Below are 25,307 nucleotides of genomic sequence, written 5' to 3' on the forward strand. Positions count from 1 at the left end.
CTTTATTGTAAGAATCCAGTCATAGCATACAAAATGTATATTAATCAGGTACTTACGATATAGGTAATCCTTCTGGTCAACAGTAGATAATTAGCAGTTAGGTTTTGGAGAGGAACAAGAGTTCCATGTGGATTTTCAAAGGAGGAGAGTATGGGGGGCTCAGGAAGCTTTTGGGGTTAGAACAGAGCATCTCTGAGGGCTGTCCAGCGGGGACTGAGTGGAGGGGGTTGATGTTAGAATCATCTGTTCACTCCTGGCCGCCCCCACACCAATAGTGATGGAACCGTGTCTGGCTGGGCACAACGGTGCTGGTGGAAAGGCAGAGACAGACCATCTCGTGAGGGAAGGACTGAGCAATCAGGTACCAGAGACGGTTAGGAGGCAATTGGAGGGCATTAGGAAGTTGCCATGGAAACCTTCATCCCCAAGCTGCTACTCCGGGTTGTCAGATGTCTTAATTTTGCAACCTCTTGCCTGGCTTTGGGATGCCACGGCATTCAAGTGTGCCATACAAATAAAATGCAAGTTACCTACCTTAAGAGTTAATGCTGCTGTGCATGGTTTCTCCCAGACACGTCACCGATGGGCTTTTGAAAGGTACAGATGCAGCCCAGGCCGCACAGTACGTCGCTATGGAAAAGGCCACAGCCGCGGAAGTCCTGAAGAGCCAGGAGGAGGCACCCCACACCTCAGGCCAGCCCCTCCACGGCGCAGGAGTCCCCGGTGACGTGAAGTCAGAAGTGGTGCCCTTGACCGTTCACCATGCACAGAGCTCCCCTGTAGTCATCCAGCCCTCCCAGCTCTCCGCCGCCCTGCTCAACCCCGCCCAGCACTTGCCGGGGGGCTCGGGTCCCCACCCCACCAGCCCTTCGGCCACCACACAGGAAGTGACCTCAGCTCTGCAGTCGGCACAGGCTCCTCAGTCCCCACAGATGCCCATGAACGGCTCTGCCATGCAGAGCTTGCTCATTGAGGAAATCCACAGCGCGAGCGCCAAGAACAGGGCAGTGTCCATTGAGGTAGGGTCCTATGTCCATTTCTCATTAACCCTATAGAGGAATAACATCTGGTCCTTCCCTCAAGGAGTTTATAGTCTGGTTGTAAAGAGAATGCATATATGTGTCAAAGATACATTTATATCAAATATATATAGATATATATATCTATCTATATATATATATATGTATGTATATATATTTGTCTCAAAGAGAGATTTTTTGAACTACAAATGGGTTTCGATGGCCAGATTAAGAGAACAGTCGGATTTCAGAGAAGGGTGAGACATCCCATCCTGTGGGAAGGTGAAACCATGGTGTGCTGGGAAGTGTTTACCAACCAGTTCTCTGGTGGGGGCAGGGGGAAGCCCTGATTCATAGAATCTGCCAGTTTCTGAGGCGTATTCTCCCACCGTCGCTGATTGCGAGTTTCAGCGGGACGTCAGTGGGCATGCGGCTGGGGAGATGTGAGTCAGCTCTCCCTGCTCAAGCACATCACTGGTGAATGCGGGCCGGTGGAAGGTTTGCTACTGGCCCGGAAAAGTCAGTAGAATCTGGGTAAGTGGAGCAGGGTTGGTGAGGGCTAGCACAGAGGGGTTGCTGGAGCAAAGGGAACCACGAGTAAACTTGTTTTATGGGAACAAGATAGAGGAGACGAGGCTGGCAAAACAGACTGGAACCGGATGTGTGGGAGCTGGCAAACCAGTCCAGGACGTCTCAAGGTCATGGGGTGGGTGTCCAAAAAAATGCGGCCCATGATAAAAAATGGGCAGTGATAAAAAATCAGCATCTTCAGAAAATTGCTCTGAAACAATGTACAGAATCAATTAAGGTGGTGGGGTCTCGAATTAAGGTTGCTGGGTGGGAAGTCATTAGAGTAGTCTCAGGATGCAAGGTGGAGGCCGTCAAAATGGAAAGAGAAAACTGGGTCTTAGAGTCACAAGACATAGAAAACACGCCATGGTTTTAAAGATTCTATCAAGAGCCGGTATCCACGCCTGAGTATCACATTTTGTCTCCCCAGCGTCGTTACCCCAGACCCTGTTCCTCACCGTGCCTGCCTCTCTTGCGTGTCAGCAGTGGATAACTCAGGTTTCAAGAAAAAATAACCTCTTCAAATTGCCAAGGCCACGGTCAGGGCAACCGGGCCTCTGGACCCTAGGTAGCTTCTGCCTCTGCTCCAAAGTCAGCGGCTGTGCCTCCCTTCCAAGCCAGCCGTTTATGAAACACAGCTCACGGGAGGGGTGAAATGTGATTGCCTGACGGTGATTCTGTCCCATCGTGCCCAGCAGGGCAGGGGCGAAAACTGAACAACACGTTTCCTCCTGAGAGTGAGCGGAATCTGCCACTTCCTACATCTCTGTCTGGAAACCGTGTCAGTGGGACGACCCATCTATTTAACAAACGTCTCTTGAGAACCCACTGGGCGTGGCCATCGTGGCCGCGTGTGTATTCTCAGTTTCGACTCACGAGTCGTCTCTGAAAATGCCCCGATCTGCGGTAAGGAGGCCTGGGCCTCGCCGCCCGCTCCACTGCTGCTGCGTAGGGTGAGCTTCCTTCACGGACCGTATCCCCGAGCCCTGCTGTGCACCAGCCCCCAGAGGCTCTGAGGCAGGCAGGGAACAGAAGGGACAGAGTCCGTGCCTTCAAGAAACATGCCTGCTTGTAGGGAGAGGCCGAGAACCAGTGTATGCCAGATGGTCATAAAATGCTAGGAAGAAACAATGAAGGGAGGGGGGTGGTAAGGGGTGGCAGTGGAGGCTTGTTTACGTAGCGTGGATCTTGGACACATCCTTTGCCTCACTGGGCCTCGGCGTTCTCACGTGTGAAGTGTGTTGGTGAAGTGATCTCCTCGGTCTTTTCCAGTTCTTACGTGTTGGGGTTCTAGTAACCCTGGTGCCATTTCCCCTCTGCCCTCCTGGAAGGATTACTGCACCACCTCGAAATCACGGGAGAATGTTCCTTTAAAAAAAATGTACAGGTATTTAAAAATGCATTTCATGTAATTCTCCCTATTGGGAGAACTTGATGGAACTTCGAGGGTATCCAGATAAAACCCCATTTTACACGTAAGAAAGTTTGACCCGGAGGCCATATAGCAGTTCTTAGTCACGGGACTGTGATGTAGGATTCTTTGTTCCTGGTGAGTGTTTTTGGGCTTAGCTTCTGTTTGTCTGCACATCTCCTCCGCAGTGAAAAGTCAGTTTTGAGAACAAAAACTTGGTGATGGGATACATACTTTTGAAAGCATATCCCTGTGTTCTTTTATTAGTATTAGTTGAAAGTAGCAGTAAGTGCTCAGTAATAATGGAATGAATGCATTTGGGTTTCTGAGCTTGCTTCTGTGTGAGTGAAGACTACTTGGGCTTACACAGCAGAGAGCACAGGGGCACGTTTGTCTGATGTACAAAAATGTCCCTCAGTGCGGAAACCGGAGCATTATTTTATCCACATTTAACCTGTGTTATGCTCTCCGCCACCCTGACACGAAATCTCTAATTAGCTTTCCCTCTGGTTTTTAAACCTTCTTCACTTGTTCTTTTCCTTCAGAAAGCAGAGAGGAAATGGGAAGAGAAAAGGCAAAATCTGGACCACTATAACGGGAAAGAGTTTGAGAAGCTACTAGAAGAAGCTCAGGCCAACATCATGAGGTCAATTCCAAACCTGGAGATGCCACCAGCCTTGGGCCCACAACCAAAGGGCGATGCTCCGGTAGACAAGCTAGAACTTTCAGGTGAGGTGCTCACAGGGCTATGCGGGCTGGCTACCCTCAGGTCAGGGCACTGCTGCCCACGTAAGCACGTGCTGGCCAGCAGCACCAATCTCTCACTTCTTAAGACGCTTATAAATTGGAGCAAATCCTCAGGTATCACTACATTCTCACTACTGCCTCTTAACTATAACCGTAGCCTGGAAACGATGTTCTACTTGAGGATACTAGAACAATGCCCGGTAAGGTAAAATTTAGATTCCCGGCTTCCACATTTCCTGTGAATTTATGACACTTCACAACACCAGCTGGGAGAATAAGAGGGCCGCATTTAGAGTAAGAGCTTTTCATATGCTGCAGGAAGAAAATGCCAGCCTTTATGAGGTCCCGAGGGGACATTAGATCATGAGGCGAAATTGCATTTTTTAAATCAAAATTATTAGATGGTATATTGAACTAACTAAACTATGGAAGTTAAGCCTCAATGTGTCCCTAAGAACATAAAATAACCGTTAGAAAACTCAGCCTCCTAAATCTCCGACCAACAAGCCTCATGCCTTACTCTGATCTTAAAGTTGCGAACAGAGACACCATTCTACCTGCAGCCCAGTGTCTCAGAGCCACATTCAATGGTGCCTCCTCCAGTAGCTAAAAGTAATTTGGAAAGGAATCGCCATCTTGACTTGCATGCACGTCCAGGAACATGAGCGTAGATACAATTTGTAACCACTGTAACCCTGTCTCACTGTTCTCCTTCCCCAAAGCTGCTCTAAAATTCCCCTCACTGAAACTGCCCCCATCAGCCTGTGTGTGCCAAGTTTTTCACCCCTTTTCCCCACCTGCCCAGCTGGGTGAGGCCTGTTTAGGGACCAGAAGGGTCAGGCAGCAAGTACCTTAGGAGGAAGGGGCCCGGGAGGGGCAGCCCTGTTCTCACAAAGATGGCTTCTCCCCCAAAGTCCCCGTGAGGAATTTCTCATGGGTAAAAGTCTACACCATTCCGTTTCCATCTGGCCTAATTTGGCTCTCCTTATTATTACTTTTGTCAGGTAGTCCTTTGATGTTTTATAATCACAAATAAGTTATAAAAAATAGTTATAAATCATAATTGTTCCTTCTCGTGATTGCACTTGTTATCTTACCACATCTGGGCTTTTTATTCCTTCAGAATAAAAAAAATTTGTATAAAGTGGGGCGCCTGGGTGGCTCAATCAGTGAAGCGTCTGACTTCAGCTCAGGTCACGATCTCTCGGTTCATGAGTTCGAGCCCCGCGTCGGGCTCTGTGCTGACAGCTCGGAGCCTGGAGCCTGCTTCAGATTCTGTGTCTCCCTCTCTCTCTGCTCCTCCCCCGCTTGCACTCTGTCTCCCTCTTTCTCAAAAATAAACAAACATTTAAAACCAAAGAAATAATTTGCATAAAGTATTTTTTAAAAATGACTCCCCAGGGGTGCCTGGGTGGCGCAGTCGGTTAAGCGTCCGACTTCAGCCAGGTCACGATCTCGCGGTCCGGGAGTTCGAGCCCCGCGTCGGGCTCTGGGCTGATGGCTCAGAGCCTGGAGCCTGTTTCCGATTCTGTGTCTCCCTCTCTCTCTGCCCCTCCCCCGTTCACGCTCTGTCTCTCTCTGTCCCAAAAATAAATAAACGTTGAAGGAAAAAAAAAAAAATTTAAAGTGTGGGGGTGCCTGGGTGGCTCAGTCGGTTAAGCGGCCGACTTCAGCTCAGGTCACGATCTCGCGGTCCGGGAGTTCGAGCCCCGCGTCGGGCTCTGGGCTGATGGCTCAGAGCCTGGAGCCTGTTTCCGATTCTGTGTCTCCCTCTCTCTCTGCCCCTCCCCCATTCATGCTCTGTCTCTCTCTGTCCCAAAAATAAATAAATGTTGAAAAAAAAATTTTTTTAAATTACTCCCCAAAGTATTTTTGCTCAATTAAATGTGTTATGTTATGTTATGTTATGTTATGTTATGTTATGTTATAAGTAAACTCTATACCCAGCATGGGACTTGAACTCACAACCCTGAGATCAAGAGTCACATGCTCCACCAGCTGAGTTTGTTTTGTTCTGTTTTGTTTTGTTTTGTTTTGTCTTAACACATGGCCTGATTTCAGAGAGAGTCTGCTAATGTACTGGCCACCAGAAATGCATAAGGATACAATCTGTTACCTGCAAACGTTGGTTTCTATCATTTTTACTTATTTGGCATGGATGTCACTGCTTTTAACTGATTTTTGTTTACTAATGAGGTGAAATTCTACGCTTAGGGTTTTTAAAAGCTATTTGTATTTCCTCTTGTATAAATTGTCTGACTACTTAGAAAATGTAGCTCCTAAAAAAAATCAGTGGAAAATTTTAGAGATGGTAGCCTCAGTCAGTGTTAAAGAAAAATTATTCACAGAGATATTTGTTAAAAAGAGCAAGCAAGACTTTATTCAAGACGACGGCAGCAGGGGAGAGAAACTGAACCCAGCTCTGAATACAATACATCAAGGGTAGGGAGAGTCTCGCTAAAAGGCAGGCCGAGGGCCTGGATGTGCAGAGGGAGCGAAGCACCAGCTCAGATGTCAAGAATGGGGGATTCTTGCTAAACGGACTTCACGGAATTCTTTGCTAAAACTGGGCTGAGCAGACAGAGCGAGGGCAAGGCTTAGTGGAGAGGAGAGCTCGGAGGAGCCTGACCAAAGCCGGGCAAAGAGGCAGTCATGGTCATGACCCAGGAGAGGAGACCTGGGTCCACTTCCAGGGCCCGTCAGCCTGTGCCAGTCCCTGGGGGGACCCACAAAGCTGATGAGGCTGTCCCCCGGCCAGGCCGCTGGCTCAGGAACCAGCCAGGTGGCCCACTGCTGCTGGGGCCTCGTCACCCAGCACTCTCCTGCAGGAGACCAGAACTGTCGGCTACGTGTAACCACTGGCCTTTCACCCTGATGAGCACCCACACCCTTACTACAGCTTTAAGTGGAAACTTCTCAAGCGTGTCCCTCAAAGAGCTCTGACTAGGTTGCTCAGAAAGGACAAACATATTCCTGAGAGGGCAGGCCGTGTTCCTAGAGAGAGCTGAGGCAAAGCCCAGTTGGAAGGTCCAACCCCGAGTTTCTGCTTCTGCTGCTTTAGTGCGCACTTGGGTTCAGGCTGGTAAAAGGCAGAGGTGAGGAATGATGATAAAGGACAGAAATGAGGAGGTTTGAATTTGGTTAAGTGCCTTTTCTGGACATTTTTCTGGAGAAAGCTAAGTAGATATCTGTATTTCCTAACCTTTGGTGTCAATGCCAACTTCTCCTTCTGCATTTCTGTGTTTACTGCCTCCTTTCATTAGCAGAGAACCCTTTCCAACCACATAACCAGGACCAAAAGTCCATTTTGTCCCTGACTTTGTTTTCTGTTCATCTGCCTTGCATTTCCCTCCTGGCCCTTCATCGGCCAGATTCTATTCTAACATCCCCTGCACAAACTCCTCATTCTAATAACACCGTCTCTCACATCCTTCCTTTAGCAGCCATGCGAGGGGCTCTGGATTTGTCTCTAAGCTCTAATATTTCATCTCTCCAAGGAATACCCAGAAGTTTTACTTAATGACGATAGCTCTTGGGGCACCTGGATGGCTCAGTCGGTTGAACATCTGACTCTTTTTTTTTTTTTTTCTTAACGTTTATTTTTGAGAGAGAATGAGAGAGTGAGCAGGGGAGGGGCAGAGAGAGAGGAAGGCAGAGGATCTGAAGTGGGCTTTGCACGGACAGCGGAGAGCCTGAGGCGGGGCTCGAACTCACCAACTGTGTGATCATGACATGAGCCGCAGTCGGACGCTTAACCATCTGAGCCACTCAGGCGCCCTGAGCATCTGACTCTTAATCTCAGCTCAGGTCTTGATCTCAGGGCCCTGAGTTCAAGCCCTATGTTGGGCTCCACACTGGGCATGAAGCCTACTTAAAATATATATACATATGTATATATGCTACACATATATATATATATATATATACACACACACACACATATATATATATGCACATATTTTTTTAATAATGATAGCTCATGCTTGCATTGCATTTACAGTAAGTCACTAAGCACTGTTCTAAATGCTTCGTGTATATTAAGGTATTTAATCTCCACAGCATCCCAGTGGAGAGGATTATTATGATACCCATTTAATAGATGACACAACTGAGGCAGAGAGAAGTTAATTAACTTGTGCAGGGTCTTTTCGGGATTTCAAGTCAGTCGGGCTATAGGGTCTATGCCTTTAATCCTGGCACTATGGAGAGAACAGAGAGATGTTCTCTCTCAGATTGCATCACAGATTGCATCAAGTTTATAGAAATACACTGTTCTGGAAGTTCTCTTGCAAAGAGGTTATTTTGCAATGACACACTGTTTTCCAGAAGACTCTCCAAATTCAGAACAAGACTTGGACAAGCTGGGGGGTAAGTCCCCACCTCCTCCTCCCCCACCCCCTCGGCGGAGCTACCTGCCAGGATCAGGGCTCACCACCACGAGGTCCGGCGATGTGGTCTACACCAGCAGGAAGGAGAACATCACCGCTAAGGTCTGATGGGTTCAGCTCTGGTGAACTGGTCTCTGAGTTCAAATGATACCCTTAGACAAGGTTCTCTCTATTCTCATGTAGAACTCAGAAAGTAGTAAGGCAGAGGAGAGAATTGATTAAGCTACATCACAGGAAGCCCCACAGATGGGAAAATGTCAGCCAGTGTTATTGGACTAGATTCAGCACCACCTGCTCTATCCTTACTTGACTTGTAGCTGCAACAATGTAAAATGCAAATCACAAGCTACTTCTCCAGCAAGGGCCTCATAAGATTGAAAATGGAGTAGAAGGGGACGCAAAGGAAAGTCCACCTTACAAAAGCTAAGTGAGACGAGCTAACACGGTTGTAAGAGTCTGTACAGAAGGGTGCTCAGTGGGCTTTAGCTGACACTTAACTTGGCAAGTTTGGTCTTTTGTGTTAAATGTAAAATACAATTTCCAAGGAGATGTAGTGCGGGCAGGCCTTTCTTAAAGGCACCAAATGTTGAGTAGTTATAACTTTATTTAAAATCTTCAACCCATTCACCAAAATGGCAGCTTGTACCAAAAAAAAACCCAAACTAAAAGCAAGGGATATTAATGGTCTTTCGACTCGATTTGAAGAGGTAGGAAGCCGACATGCCAGACAGTAAGGGAACGTGTGTTGCTGTAATCTGTGCTTCTTTTTGCCAGCCCCTAGAGGCGTCGAGCTAATATCTGTGATTTGAATCTTCCACAGGCTAGCAGTGAAGATGCTGGACCAAGCCCCCAGGCTAGAGCCACGAAGTGTCCGACCGAGGAGCTGGCTTCCACCTGGACCCCATCCCCACCTCCAGTCGCTACCTCGTCCTCAAAGGACGAGGAGGAAGAAGAAGAAGGAGACAAAATAATGGCGGAACTCCAGGTATGTGGATGAGGTAACTGGTTGTGGCTCCTTGCCTTCCTACCTAGGCCGCTCTGGCTACGTCTCTCACAGACCCATTAGCTAGAGAGGGCTGGCAAGGAGCCTTTGGACCTAGGCCTCGTAAGCAGCATCTTCTGGCCTTGGCCTCCAGTTTTCCAAGATGGCGCTGAACTACCCTCAGGGTACTTCATGACGTGTGTAAGGAATGACTTTCACAAAACAACTCAGGAAGTTTATACGGGAAATGAATTGCGAGTTTTCCTAGCTCCGGCCAAGAGGATTTACTTTCCTTGTTCTTAATAGTCCATTCATTTCAAAAGCAATTCAGACAGGGATCCGAAATATCAGCCATTGTCTTGTCTTCCTAAGGACTGATTAAGGCCTCCTTCACGTGGGTCTCATAAAAACTTTGGTTTTAATACTTAGAATGGCTGCCCTTAGGTCTTCTGTCCTTCATACCAAGTTCCCATTCGGTGTCAGCATCATCTTTTCAAATATGCAGAAAAACGGAACGATTTCATTTCCCATTTTCTTTGCCCTGTTTGCGAAATGATTATTTATTAGTTTTAGATTTTTATTTTTTAATTAATTGACACAGTCCATTCTTAGGATTAAGGATGGGGGTACAGAAGCTGTACTCAAAGTTTACCCCACATTCAAATCATGGATGTGAACCTACCCTGGGTGTATGTTCTAAGAACTTTTCTAATCAGAGGCATGCACAATTCCCAGACCAAAGTCTGTTCAGAGAATATTTCATTTTGACCCATACTCACTGTAGCATTTTTTCCCCTCTCTGGATGGTCAGATCACATGGCCAGATCACACACTTAGGGCTCCAAAATACGTTGCCTCTTCACCAGTGCACGCACCATGGGTCTGCATTCTTCATGTGGAGTAAGGAGAACTTTTAAGCCATGTCATTTCTACCATGGCTGTTCCACTCTGCTTTCCGTGGTAATAACTACCAAAATTGGGCTGTTTGGATTTACAGGGCTGCTGGTTGATTTGTCACAGGGCTGAGCCCTTCTGAGCTTCTCTCAGACTGGCTTAGGACATCCCCTCCACCAATCAGATCGGTGACAGATTTTTAGGACGTTTAAAGAATGTCATACATAGGAACCATAGATGTATACGGTTAGCGATGCATGAAACAGTTGAGAGGGTGGAGGCGTCCGTCGCTCAGTGATCCAGGGAGGACCCTCTGGCTAATGACACGGGCATGGCCGGGCTGCTTGTCGTCGGGAGATTGGTGCTCGTCCTGAGATGCGTAGGCAGATTCTGGGACCGTTCGTTGTAGCCTCTGCCCCAAAGCATGGTTTAAATTGATCGTGGCCCAGTTTGGTTCAAATGGATGACGAAGAACTAGGTAATTTTACATCTGTGCAAGGTGAACAGCCACTCCTAATCCAAGAAGTAGAAACTTTTAGGCTCATGGATAATCCTGCACTAGCCCCCAAAGAGAAGTCATTTACTTGTTCCAGCTGCGCTTTAGAGCTCATCACTTGGGAATATTTCCCACCACTGACGTCTAAATATCTCTGATGGTTTCTTTGAAAGTTTTCAAAGCCTGGAGTATGTGGTTTCTTGTTGTGTTATTGGTGGTTAGGTAATACTGGTGAATCAAGTGCTCTAAGCCTGACTTAACCAAAGCCAAGAGCCCTCCTTCTGGGGTAGGGACCCTACCCGCTGCATCAGAAGGTCAGCCGCGCACTTGGGCTCTGCACTTAGATGCCCCCGAGGCAGGACAAGGAGCAGATGCGGCCTCCTGAGTGTGACTGTGGAACAGCTTCCTGCTGTGTGTTACCAGGCGTCAGAAAAAACCAGAGGCTCCAAAGTCCAGGGTCTGACAGCCCAGCAGAGATGGCAGGTGGCCTCAGTGGGCATCTCCAGGGCCCTCTAGGACTGGGGTGTCTGAGAGACTGCAAGGGGGGAGCCAGCACACTGGCTTCAGGAAGAAGGAACAAGCAGAGAAACAGAAGAGCAGGCCGGGGAAGGTCCCAGGCATCGGCTCAAGTCATGTTTTAGGACCCGTGCTGAAACAGTCAACTTGGCACGGGCCTGGGATATTCTTTCTGCCCACGGAGGTATTTCCAAAGGACCATATTTGACAGTAAGAAAATATTGAGGCAGTTATTTGGGATTTTTCATTGAAATAACTGATCTTTAATCCTGACTGCAAGTTTCAATTATTTGGGGAAGTTTAAAAAAAAAAAAGGCCTGTGAATTAATTCTGAATTAATTATTCTCTGTGTGAGGCCTGGGTAACAAAAATTTTTTTTAACTAGGTAACATGTAGTTGAATTGAGAGCCACTGATTTCAAGAAGCTTGGGGGCTGGGTTCTTCATCTTTCCTGCTTTCGTGACCGTATTGTCACTCCCTCTCTGCCCCGCAGACACAGCCTGTGCTTTCTGTTTGTCTGAGGACTGGCCTCCCTCACCCACTGTTCACCCAAACTGGGGTGGACTCCTAGAACTGAAATTGATAGCTTTCTAGGACAGATCTAGAAGCTCAGGCAGAAAGGAGGCAGCTCAGAACCCCATGGGCACTCAGGAGCATCACTTTATTCTAAATGCACCTCAGAGCACCTTAGAATGTGGGAGTACCTGTTACTATGTTACTACTGTATTCTTTTTTTTTTTGTTTAAAGTTTATTTTGCACGAGAGAGTAGTGTAAGCAGGGGAGAAGGGCAGAGAGAGAGAGAGAGAGAGAGAGAGAGAATCCCAATCGGGCTCTGCGCGCTTTGGACGAGAGGGTAGTGCAAGCAGGGGAGGGGCAGAGAGAGAGGGGGAGGGAGAGAGGATCCCAAGCAGGCTCCATGCTTTCAGCACTGAGCCCAGTGCGGGGCTCAGTCCCACAAACTGAGATCAAGACCTGAGCTGAGATCAAGAATCAGTCGCTCAACCGACCGAGGCACCCAGACACCCCACAAAGGGCATGCGTTCCAAGGGTTCTGTCCATTTTTCACGCCGTGGCACAGCCAGTGAGGAAGCCTCTGCCTCTGGCTCAGAGCTCAGCTTTGCTGCTCTGAGGCCAGATGCCAAACCAGGTTTCGTGGCGCCGCCTCCCCGTCCCTGGTGTGACCGCTCGGCAGGACTAGGCTGGGGTCTCCACGCCTCCAGACTCCCTGTCTGTTCCCTCCTCCCTCCTCACTACGCCGGCATCCCTGTTAACCTCAGTATTTTAATCCCTTAGGCATTCCAGAAGTGTTCCTTTATGGATGTAAATTCAAACAGTCACGCTGAGCAGTCCCGGGCTGACAGTCACGTTAAAGACACTAGGCCGGGGGCCACAGTCCCACCCAAGGAGAAGAAGGTAACGTGGCAGTTACACATTTGCCACACAGTCGAATGGTCCTTCTTTCCTTGCTCTGACACTAACACCGCTCCTGCGTTTGTCCTTCTTTCTGTGCCCTCTTTTTCCCTTCACCTGTTTTGTTTTGTTTTGTTTTAAACTAATGGAGACACAGCCTTAGGTTTAATCAGAGATGCCTGGTTCGGGTTCCCAGCGTGCACTGTGTGTTCCTGTAATAGTCTATGCAGTACTTGGGCATTATCTTCCCAAACTAAAGAGTATCCCCCTTGCAAGATTTTCTAGAACTCTAGAAGTAAATGGAAACATCAGTCAAGTATGTAGCACTTTTTCTAATTCTTAACGTGTCTTCTAGATCCCACACGCCTGTGTCAGAAGTAGCTGCAAGCCTTAGAGTGTAGGGAAAAAACACACCGCAGAGCTATATGCTCATCATCCCTGGGTGTATCCTCGTAGAAACGACGCATATGTGTTTGCACACGTGTTCAGGAACGCCAGACAGAATTTGCGTTAAGTAGGACAAATTCTCAAACTATACCTTGCAAGACAATAAGTTCGGTGTAAGCTCAGTGCTCATACACATTGTGGCGTCCTAATGGCTTCAGGACAGCTGTCCGGGCTCTAAAACAAAGTTCACCGTCATTACGTAAGTACTTTAGGGAAAGGACATTAGCCTGAATGTGTGAGCTTCAACTTTCTGAGTTGGCTCTAGAGCTTTTAGGATTCTTGGGCATAAAGCCATCTTATCTGAATGAATTTCAGGATTAAAAGCTTATCGTGACCCACTCCGGTCCTAGCACTTTTCGCGAGGACTAGGTTCGAGCTTCCCCTAAATAAAGTCAAACAAATCAGCCGTAGCATAGCCTAACAGCTACTCCCGGTGGGCACCTCAGTCCCCGTGAAAGAAGCCTCAGTGAGGGAGATGAAGGATCACGAATCAGAGGGCTATTCTAGCATAATCCTTCAAGAGATGCGGTCCTAGGGCTGACAGCCCCCAGCTGTGAGGCCCTGACAAGGAGACCGGCCTCCTCCTCCCTGCCTCACAACCATCCCAGGGCCTCCTGCAAACTAGGTCTGCCGAGGTTGGGGGGGGGGGGGCATCTCCGTGCAGCAGGAGAGGTTATGAGATAATTGCTGTTAAATCTTTCTCATGAAGAGAATCTCCTGTTACTTTCAAGTGAACCCATGACATCCTATTTGAAATATACTCCTCTTTCAGTCTGTGGGATTGCCCTACAGTGGCCCTAAGTAAAACCACCTCATGAAAGGCCCTGGCACATCCTGAGTCACAGGGCATACCTGGGCCGATGTCTGTCTGAAACACTGGGAACTGGGAACTTCCGGAAGATCCCTCTAGAGATCATCGTTGTCTCATAGAACTTTGCTGATTGGCTGAAAAGTTGCATGAGATTTCTCGCCTTGCAATTAGAAAGCCATAGCTTTTAGATACCCTTCACCTCAATCAGGAGTCCGTCGGATAATAGGCCAAGTCTGTAGTGAGAGCCGTATCGGCACTTAAGAGCTTGTTTTAGACACTTCTACGCAGCAGATTGACCTGTCTCATAATAACCATGAGTATCAGACTTCTCCCCACATTTTTGTCAGCACTCCTCCTGGGCTATTCGTCTACTCTTCTATAAATCAAGTATTTCTTTAAAATTTTCTCCTTATCATCATGAGGTGCCAGCCTAGTGCTTCACTTGTGTACAATTTTCCTATAACTGTGTCTCTGATTTTGCTTGATTGCCATATGCATTAAGAGCCTGCTACACAGTTTTCTGAACAATCCAAACCTCAGGACCTACCTGTAAACAGACATTAAGAGGTTTAACCACATTTTACGCAGTCTTGACCCTCTAAGATTACCTCTGAGATATCATTGTGAGATGACATGACAATTGTGACCGAGCTACCCTGGATACAGTTAATGCACTTGTTGTGATACTTCCGTTCTTTTTTTCTAGCCCAGTAACAAAAGTAACAGGTCATGTGAAACCTACCCTTGACATCTTTACCTTAGTGGCTTTCATCGGAGTATTCCTGCTACCACACCCCTTTTAAAATACGTGTGTCTCTGGGTGACATTTGAAATACTTAGCAGTGGGTATGGCATGGGCCCTGACCAGTCAGACAGATGCCAGCGCTGACCCCAGGCACTGGGCCAGAAGAACGTCAGCTGTGCACGTGTCGTGTCTAGATTACATGTCGACTCCTCCTCCAATTCAGGGGTAAATTCTCACTCAAGTCCTAGCATGCTCTGCTGCCTCCGTGTTTGGGGTTGAAACCTTAGTCCGAAACCTCTCTTGCTTTTCTTCTTAAACCTTTTATTGGATGTGTGAGTTGTTTAATGATCCAAATTTAAAATCCCACAAAAGACCTCATGTTGTTCGTCTGCACCGGCCGAATTGTTGCACTGGTTTGGGGCCTTACCGGGAGGAGGGGAGGTTTAACAGGAGGTATGCGGTGGCTAATGCACCTTGTATCCTGTACGATGTTTCCATGTGATTAATACTGACTTTGGTGTTTGTGTGTTATTCCTTGAATGTGTATGGACATCCTTTCCATTTGTAACAGGGCGGTGGGGTTGCTGTGGGTTGACTTGGGCGGGGCCCGGTTATTATGCTTTGTTATGTTGTCATTGCTTTAGCCAGACAACCTTCTCGGGATTGTGTCCCTTCCCCCTGTAACCACCTCTTCCTTTCGGGCTTGGGCAGCAAGAAGAAAGGGCAGCAGTGCCTTGAAGCGACAAGGCACAGCTAGTGTTAGTGTCGTGGCAGAGCCCAAGGGAGCTGATACACACGGGCCAGACAAGGCCACGCTTCCCGGTGAAGCACTGTCCGGACCTGAGCCTCACTGCTGGGTCCTCACGTCCTGAATCTCGGTGACACCCGCAGAAATGGACCTTCGCTCTGTATCGGAGAATACAGAGACTAGAAGCTGACTTACGATGTCAAAGTCACCGCTGTAGTCTCCAATATCTGCTTTGGAGGTGTTTCGAGGGTATTTTGGCAGCATTATCATTCTGAATTTGGATTTGACCGCCTTGGGTATTATTAGGTTGAAGGTTATTGTGACACTTGACTTGGCCAAGTCCAAGTGCAAACTGCAAATACACTGTCAGTCTGTCATTTGACCAGGGAAAAATAAGGTTTTCGTTTCATCTCCAAGTACTACACCCAAGTGGGGGCAGAGTCCTTATAGGACAGTTTCTAGAAAAGCAGCAGAGATAGTACCGAAATAACTAGCTGGAAGGGTTCTGGTCTAGTTCCCCAGTCTATACACAAGAAAACGGAGGCCCAGGAAAGTGAAGGTGACACAGTTAAGGGGCAGAGCTGGATTAGAACCAAAAAGCTTCTGCCTGCCGAGATACTGTGCTTTCTACTGCGCTACACCTCTCTTCCCGTTTTCGATTCTGCTAAGCTCACAATCAGATGCTGGAGAGAGAACGTGTGGATACAGAATCGATCCTTTTATTCTCTTAACTGCTCCCTCACCAATTTTGCAAATCCCTAAACTATTTTGTTAATTGAGATTTTCGTCTCGTGCGAACACAGGGCGTGTTTGGAAGCTGGAGAACAACAAAGCCAGCCAAGGTAGAGCTGTCTAGGCTTTGGCAGATGTGCTTGGCCCGCAGGTTCTGGAAGTGTGATTAAAGGAACGATTTAGTTATAGTCCACTTTGGGGGGGGGATGTGGTTTTGTGCAGTAACATGTCCTACACTATTCTACCAGAATTTGGAATTTTTCCATGAAGACGTTCGGAAATCTGATGTCGAATATGAAAACGGCCCCCAAATGGAATCCCGAAAGGTGAGTTTAGCAAATCTGCGTTCCGACGGATACCATGCAGATTCATTGCCCCCTTTCGCGGATCCTGTTCTGATTAATGTATGTGGTTTCCCTCCTCCACTTCCCTCTCAGGTTCCCACAGGGGCTCTCACACCCCTTGACCATCCTAAATGGGAAATAGCAATGGAGAATAGTGTTTCTGATGCATCAAGAACATCAGAGTATAAATCAGACATCCTAAAGAAGGAAAATTCCATATCCGGCAAACGTTTATTTAAAGACAGTAGAAACTATGCCCAGAAAAATGTGTCTAAGGTCAATTCCAGTTACTCTGGCCTTTGTTCATTAGATGAAATAAACAAAGGACCTAAGAGCTCAGGACCGCAGTACCCTGTGCCTGATGCTGAGAATCAGAAGATGAATTCTGGAAAGACGAAGGAGATGAGACTAGAAAGACAGGAAAACGCAGATAGGTGTGACCTTCCCTCTCCCGCTAGGTCAACTGAATTGAGCACGTGTGATGTCAGAACTCAAGATCAAGAGGTTCACATGACAGAGTTCGGCCAGGTTGCTCTAAGACCCAAGGGGGCACGGCATGCTAGCGTGAACCCCAGCGAGGACGGAGAATCGACACCAAGTTCTCCCACTGAAGAAAATGCGACCACCGACAACATCGCCTTCATGATCACCAAAACTGCCGTCCAGGTGCTCTCCAGTGGGGAGGTCCGCGACATAGTGAGCAAAAAGGGGGAAGATGTACAGACGGTTAACATTGACGCCAAGAAAGAAGCAACGTCCCCACAAGAAGGAGCTGAAAACGAAGAGCCAGTCGTGTGCCTAGACAAGAAACCAGTTATCATCATTTTCGACGAGCCCATGGACATCCGGTCTGCATATAAGAGACTTTCAACCATATTCGAGGAATGCGACGAGGAATTAGAGAGGATGATGACAGAGGAAAAGATAGAGGAGGAGGAAGAGGAGGAAAACGGAGACCCTGTACTCCAGAATAACACTTCCCAAAAGTTGCATAAGAAGGTTGCATCCGGCAGCCCCGGATCAGGGCAGCAGGCTGATGGTAAATTCCAGCCACACTGCCTTTCACCAGAGGCTGAACCCCCAGGACAGGAAATGAGTAAGAACGAGCTGAGCAGGTTCAGCCACGCAGATTCTCCAAGTGCAGAAAGCAAGGGTGACGTGACGGATGACCAGTTTGAAAGCCCCAAGAAAAAGTTCAAATTCAAATTCCCTAAAAAGCAACTGGCTGCTCTCACTCAGGCAATTCGCACGGGAACCAAAACGGGGAAGAAGACGCTGCAGGTGGTGGTCTACGAGGAGGAGGAGGAGGACGGCACTTTGAAGCAGCACAAGGAAGCTAAACGATTTGAAATCACTAGGTCCCAACCTGAAGACGCCCCCAAAAGTATGCTTAGGAGACCAGAGCCGCCCAGTGCAGAGAACGCATCTGTGATTTCCAGAACTGACGAAATTAGAAAAAATACCTACAGGACGCTGGACAGCCTGGAGCAGACCATCAAACAGCTTGAAACCACAATCAGTGAAATGAGTCCAAGAGCCCTAGTGGACGCTTCATGCTCTTCCAACAGAGATTCTGTTGCAAGCTCAGCCCACATAGCCCAAGAGGCCTCTCCCCGCTCCCTGCTAGTTCTGGATGGAGCTCCCACTGCCCTAGAGCCCCCCTCGTCCGTACCTTCAGCCTCACGTAAGGTATCTTGGTCTGATGGAAAACGAAAAGACCCAGCTGCTTTCTTACATCTGCCGTAATCACCATTAGCAACAGGTGTCTTGTGATTTACTTGCTTCCTTTCAGGTGGCTCATTGTGGTTTTATTTTTGTCTGTTCGCCACGATCCCTTTCTCTCACACTTTCTCCCTCACCTTCAAAACAACAACAACTAGGTGTCTAACAGCTAATTGATTCTCTTTTTACCTCTGTTGCTGATTGGTGTTGGGTAAACGCAGAGGACGCTGGGTCAGTCATGTGCTGTTGAAATGATTGCTCTGATACTCACATTAAAATCCGTTTGATCAGTAGTGGGGCAGATTCATTCTGTTTGATTCTTCAAATTAACCCCAGTGGTGTCTCCTGATGTCCGTCTCCTAGATCTGTCCTGCATGTAGGGCTGTGGCTTCTCACGTTGAGCTTCTGCACACAGTGGGAGAGCTTGCGTGACAATCCGCTCACGTGCTTCTCCTTCTCTTCCCCTCCCGCTGCTCCTTCCCACAGGGCGCCACCGGGACCCCACAGACGAGCAGGATGCCGGTCCCCATGAGTTCCAAGAACAGACCCGGAAGCCTGGACAAGCCTGGCAAGCAGTCCAAACTGCAGGACCCCCGCCAATACCGTCAGGTAGTTTTACCTTAAACCCAATTTTGGATGGACACTGTTGCGTTTAAGAAGCAAGTCACTGACTTAGTTTATACCAAATATCATGTTTTCTTTGTAAGATATGGTTTACGTAGACACCCTGGATCTGGGGCATGAAGAAAGTCTAAAAACCTTCGTTAAACTTTTCACCACGCTTCTGCATGCTTGCAATAAAACATCTTTTACTTTGTGACTCCAAAGTTTAACTGTTAACACAAGGTGCCGGGCCCGTCGGCTTTTCTTTGGGTGAATGTAGTGGTTCATCAGAACACCTCGGGAAACCGAGTCAGACCTGTCCTTGAGCTGCCCTGAAAGTCACCAGTACTAACGTATATGCTGACTGCATTGCATTAGAGGCACATTAACTGTCCGTCACGACGCCCCCGCCCCACCCCAGTAATCACCCAGACGCATGGCCGACTTAGCACCCGGGAACGGTAGCGGGATGGTGTGCCTCTTCTCACCTACGCCGTTCTTCCTTTCCTCCCGTTCTACACATCTCCGTTCTTGTACTTTGGGGGTCTCTCCCAGGTCCAGTGCAGCACAACAAGAACTTAGCTCAGGCCTTGAACTGGTTTGGTTTGATTTGGTTTCTTTTATTTAGTCATTCTCAGAAGGGCTGTGTTGCCAGACCCTGTGGTTTGATCGTGTTACCAGCTTTCTGACAAACTGTCTCCCGCCATCTTTATTTGCAGGCTAATGGAAGTGCTAAGAAAGCTGGTGGGGACTGTAAGCCTACTTTCCCCTCCTTACCTGCTTCTAAGATTCCAGCCCTTTCTCCCAGCTCTGGGAAAAGCAGTTCTCTGCCCTCTTCTAGTGGTGACAGCTCTAACTTGCCTATTCCACCTGCTACTAAACCACCGGTTACTTCTAACCCTCTCAGCCCCCAAACAGGACGATCTGCTCCCTCTGCCTCCCTCATCCCCTCTGTCTCTAATGGCTCCTTAAAGTTTCAGAGCCCCACTCATACAGGTAAAGGCCACCATCTCTCATTCTCACTGCAGACTCAAAACGGCCGAGCAGCCCCTTCCCCCTCCTCCTCCTCCTCCTCCCCACCCTCCCCCGCCTCCCCCACTTCACTGAATCAAGGTGCCAAGAGCATCAGGACCATCCACACTCCCGGCCTCACCAGCTACAAGGCACAGAACGGAAGTTCAAGCAAAGCCACCCCATCCACAGCCAAGGAAACCTCTTAAAGGCCAAATCCTGTTAGGTGAAAGTCGGAGTTACCTTTAAAAAAACACACAAAAATTGTTTTTCGACAGTCTTCCACAACTGTTTTCCCAAGCGAATGTAACATATTGCCGTACTGTTTGAGGCTTAATGCTAAGTATATGCTAAATACTGGATTAATAGATGTCAGTGAAGCTTGTTTTCTTCGTTGCTATTGTAATTACATAGTGTTTACTGTCTATAGCCGATACCCGTCAAATGAAGTAAGCATGTGTTACGAAAAGGGTGGCTGGCAGGAGAGAAGGGTGTGTGAGAGACGGGGAGGAAAATGTACTCAGCATGTAAAACATGTATGATTCCAGAATTTTAGTATGTTTTGTACAAAAATATTTTTCATTACGGAGACTAGACGTGAAACCGAGAAATACACAAGCGTGACTATCTATACAAATTGTAAAACAGATACTATAATATTTCCTTTTATTTTGGTGTTATTTAGCTTTATTACAGATTTCTATTTTTGTCAGAACGTCATGGTTCCTTTCAAGATCTTTTTTGCCAAAAACATTTTGATACTATAGCATTGTACATTTGAAAGTAGCGTGCTAGACAAAAAGCCAGTGAACTTCTACACGAGCCGACACGAGGCATATGTAGAAGGCAGTTTATCAAACCTATTGCACTGCCGTGAGAATTATGTATAATAATTTGCAGCCCAAGCAAGCTAGTTTTCTTTGCTTTTCTTTCTTTCTTTCTTTCTTTCTTTCTTTCTTTCTTTCTTTCTTTCTCTTAACATATTGGGATTCTCTAGTTGTTTCCTTTCCAGTATCTAAACCCTTCCTTTGTTTCCTGAGACCTGGTGACCCACACTCTTGCATTGTGGATTTTAAACATGTACACTTCTGTACGGTTCTGTAAACTGATCAACTTTTGTACATATATAAATAGACCTAATAAAAAATACCGTATGTGGCAGCACAGAGTAGTTTTCGCACACCAAAGTTAATTTTTATGCATGCTTTAAAAATATATCTTGGGATGGGCAGAAATGGGGATACCCGTGCATTTTTAAAAAGCAACGAGTTTGCACAGATAGAGTGTTTTTGTAAATAAATGTATTTGTATAACACAGTCATGTAATATACAGAACGATAAGCAGAGGCTTTGCAAAACTCAATAAAGGGCTGCATGCTTATTATTTTTTGTACCTTGTCACTCGAACTGCTTCCTCGTCAAAGAACAAACATAACTATCACCGAGTTAAAGGGACACGGACTGGCTTTCAGAAAGCTCTCCTTCTCTGATTCATGATGAGTTCCTGATCAATTCATTGCGAGTGCGGTGCCTTCTGATGTAACCTGCTGACTCTCTCCTCTGTGGCTTTACCAAGGTTTGGCTAACAGAAAGCAAACCTGGGTCCAGAGTTTCCACCCTCGTTTACAAGAGGGGCTCTTCCTACCTTTTCTTTTTAAATTTACAGTAGAAGTCAAGTAGAAATAAAGCATCTTTATCACTATGGTTTTTTTCGAGTTCTCAGTGTCAAAAAATATTGTTGGTGTAGAAAGACATACGCTAGCTAACATTACACTGTGGGTGACAGTCGGTGAAAATACCACCAGGAGTATGCATTCGACAAGAACAGTGTCAGGAAACTGCTTCATATTCTTTTTGGCCTCCAAAATATTTAACTTGGTTTGATGTAAAGGGAAAATGAGTATTACCTGAGCACCTGGTTGTCGGTGTCCGTAAGCTTCAAGTTTACAGATCTGGGATGCCTTTATCAGATCTATGTTATAGGTCCACTCGTTGTGTAAATTACGTGCTAACATTATATGAATCACGTGTTTGGGGGAGGGCTCCGGAAAGTCGTCATCTTACAGCTTTCAGGTATAAAATGTTCCGACATTTCAATCACGTCCTACAACAACTCAACAACTGCATTATGTTAAAGTCCACAGGGTAGTGGCGCCTGGGTGGCTCAGTCGGTTAAGCGACCGACGTCGGCCCAGGTCATGACCTCTCGGTCCGTGGGTTCGAGCCCCTCGTCGGGCTCTGTGCTGACAGCTCGGAGCCTGGAGCCTGTTTCAGATTCTGTGTCTCCCTGCCTCTGCCCCTCGCCCACTCATGCTCTGTCTCTCTCTCTCTGTCAAAAATAAATAAACATAAAAAAAATAAATAAATAAAAGGTGATACATGCAGAACACTTAGCATGATACCCGGCCCGTGATAGGCAACGGACGGCAGTTACTGTTGATACGTTCACAGACACAAGGATCCGCTGCCTTCTAGGTGGAGTGTGCCGAGCATAACTTGATCTTCTTGCCTTCGGGTCATCAGGATGAGCTTTTGTTTCCAGCTGGACGGCCACGAGCCCTGGCAGATCTGACGTTCTCTCCTCAAAAGGGCTCGTGCAATCACTTTATTATCTTTGGACATGATCTTCTCAGGAGCAGAGATCACTGCACAGGGGCCTGTGGTCCATGGTGCGTTTCCCCAACAACGTCACCTGGTTGCTTCTGCGATACCACCTTTTGAGTTTTTGGTTGAAGCAGTCTTTCTTCCTCCGCTCCCCCTCCAAAGAAAATTTCTTGGTTGCTCTCAAATGCTTTTGCATCTTCAGAGCCATGGAGAGGGGAGGAAGCTAGTTCAAATTGCAGAGGGGGGGGCCCTCGGGAAGCGGTCTGGGGGACAGGCACGGCCAGAACTGCTCTGGGAGCCCAGCGGATGTGTCTGCTTCTCTTCACGGGTCTTGCCCTGGGTGCTTAGCTCAGGGATGGACACCAACTCCTCCCGCCACCTGAGGAGTCTGGGCAGGGTGATTTGGGGTGCACCTTCTCCTGACCCTGAAAATGCAACCTCACAAAAGGACCGGTCTTTAAGTAGCCATGATTCTAGGGCCCTGGCTTTTCTCCTGTGCAAATTTCTTTGTTTTGCTTGGCTTTGGAAGGAGTTGCAGTCACGACGCCGAAAGAAAAGCAACCTCTGTAACGCTGCAACATTGTTAAAAGTTGTGTGTCCTGCCAGAGAGGGCCACATGCCATCACCTCTGTGAAAGGCCTCTCCTCTGGACTCCCGCAGTCTGACTTCTTGTCCACAACCAGATGGAAGCCTTTGGAAGAGCGGGACGAGTGTCCGGTTATCCGTGATAAAGACGACAACCCTAACCTTTATTGAAGGTGCAACGCGTGTCTGGCTCTGTCTTAAGAATTTTCTATATGTCGCATTTAATCTTCTCAACAGTCCTCAGAGGGAGGTTCTGTTATTATTCTCCAGGCACAGAGGACAACCCGAGACGCGCCCCTGCTTATGCATCCAGCCCATGGCACCGACTTGACGGACGGTCGCACGAATCTGAGGAGCCCCTAGGGTTTATCTCAAAGAATATTTTTTTCAGACGCAACACTCTGTTGAGTGAAAAAAAGTCTTGTTGCATCTTTCCAAGAATGCCTAAAAGCTTATTTTTAAAGCAGAATCGGCCTACAGGTGCAGATCGTTGTAAATAGGTTTTTCGCTCGCATGAATGTTGGGCGGGGCGTTACCAGATCCTGCAGTGGGGGACAGTTCCTGGCAGCCCATTGCAGGACGCCTGGCGTCCCTGGCCCGCACCCGCACGATGCCAGCTTTGCCTCATCACGGTGACAGCTACAGAGCTCTCCACAAATACCTGCACTTGTCTCTAACGAGCAGAACCGCTTTGGCTGAGACTCACTGGCATAGAATACTGAACACACACTTCGTTGTTGGAAAAAGTCAGGGCCAACCTGGACGGCATAAGGATCCGGCCTCGCGAGCCCTTCTCCACAAGACAGCATTAGGGGCCAAACCCAGAGCTCGGGGCGCCTGAATGGCCTGCCATTTCTGGAACTTTTGCACGACACCCCTATCCATATCAGCATGTGTGCGCTCTCCATTCATGCCTGCAAGAGCAAGTGATTAAGGACAAAAGAAAACCAAGCTCTAAGCATTTGGTTTAAGGAGGAAAGAGACGGGGGCACTTCTGTGGCTCGGTGGGTTAAGCATCTGACTCTGGATTTCTGCTCAGGTCATGATCTCCTGGTTTTTGAGTTTCAGCCCAGAGTCCGGCTGTGTACTGACAGTGCAGAGCCTGCTTGGGATTCTCTCTCTCTCCACCCCCCCTCTCTCCTCCCCCAATCGTGCACTATCTCTCAAAATAAACATTTAAAAAAAAAAAAAAAAAGGAAAGGGACAGGAAATCTTGAGCAGATGGGTGGGAACAGACTTCTCTCTTCTAACTGTTGAAGCTCTGGGATTAGCAAGGTGCTGAATCATTTAGAACAAGGGCTCTCACCCGCCACGGTCTCCTCTCTGACTAGGGACAGGATGGGGAAAACAGGGATGGCCAGTGGGATCCACCCTGGTGACGGAAGAACCCAAGGAAGCCGGATCTGGCATTTGGAATAAATGGGGACTCGTGGCCCAGATTCTCAAACTTGGCAGCACCTGTGATCACATGGGAACCCTTAAAGATGCAGAGGCCTGGGTCACACCCTCAGAGATTCTAAACGAGGGGGACAGAGGCTCCGCCCGTGCAGCAGATTGTCAGACCTTTCCGGGCGATTCTAATGGGAAGCCAGGGCTGGGAACCACAGTCTCGCACTAGGACAGCAGGGGCCTGGGAGTAATGAGAGGATGGGGTGTCTTTTTTTTTTTTCTTCTTATGTTTATTTTGAGAGAGCAAGGGAGCGGGAGAGCGTGCACAGGAGGAGCAGAGAGAGGGAGAGAGAGTCCCAAGCGGGCTGTCCGCTGTTGGTCACTAACCGTGAGCTCATGACCTGAGCCGAGATCAAGAGCTGGACGCTTAACCAGCCACCCAGGAGCCCTGAAGATGGTGTATCTTAAAAACAAAAGGTGACTATTACCCCATGAGAGCGGATTCAGACTTGAAAAATATTTTATTTCTTTGTCAAGTTTTCCAACCGTTTTAAAAAACATAGCTGGGGGGCGCCTGGGGGGCGCAGTCGGTTAAGCGTCCGACTTCAGCCAGGTCACGATCTCGCGGTCCGTGAGTTCGAGCCCCGCGTCAGGCTCTGGGCTGATGGCTCGGAGCCTGGAGCCTGTTTCCGATCCTGTGTCTCCCTCTCTCTCTGCCCCTCCCCCGTTCACGCTCTGTCTCTCTCTGTCCCAAAAATAAATAAAAAAAAAAACGTTGAAAAAAAAATTAAAAAAAAAAAATAGCTGGAATGGAGGGACATTGTTTCTCCCTCCCAGCTGATAGTGTCGCCCCCAGGGGCATCTGAAGCTGTCCTTGTGTTTTGACTCTTCCGGTGCTGCCCCGGGGTCTCCCAACACTGGCTACATGTAGGGCTCATAGCGTTTGCAGGTAGCTAACAATTACAACACTCAAGTGCCTTTGGGGTTGGAGTAATTCAAGGATCTGACATCTGACGCCAAGAAAGTACAGGTGTAACCCCCCCCCCCCCCCCCGTAGTTTCTGGAGAAGCCGGGCGTCCTCACGATGGTTCCCAGTAGTCGGTTACAACGAGACGTTGCAGGTGCCCTTTTA

The 25,307-nt window shown here is 47.9% G+C and overlaps 1 protein-coding gene across 1 annotated transcript in view; it reads left to right on the top strand.

Annotated features, from left to right (window-relative positions):
- The window catches only part of KIAA1217 (KIAA1217 ortholog), a 305,103-nt gene extending 283,807 nt beyond the window's left edge, over positions 1-21,296 (top strand). The window contains 9 exon segments of the mRNA XM_030321322.1: positions 572-1,019; positions 3,546-3,729; positions 8,074-8,237; positions 8,956-9,120; positions 12,318-12,437; positions 16,166-16,243; positions 16,355-17,950; positions 18,470-18,592; positions 19,306-21,296. Of these exon segments, the coding sequence (XP_030177182.1) occupies positions 572-1,019; positions 3,546-3,729; positions 8,074-8,237; positions 8,956-9,120; positions 12,318-12,437; positions 16,166-16,243; positions 16,355-17,950; positions 18,470-18,592; positions 19,306-19,806 (3,379 nt within the window). The 3' untranslated portion in view covers positions 19,807-21,296.
- The last annotated feature ends 4,011 nt before the right edge of the window (positions 21,297-25,307 follow it).

The sequence above is a fragment of the Lynx canadensis genome, chromosome B4 (genome assembly GCF_007474595.2).
Source record: "Lynx canadensis isolate LIC74 chromosome B4, mLynCan4.pri.v2, whole genome shotgun sequence".
NCBI classification, from domain to species: Eukaryota; Metazoa; Chordata; class Mammalia; order Carnivora; family Felidae; genus Lynx; species Lynx canadensis.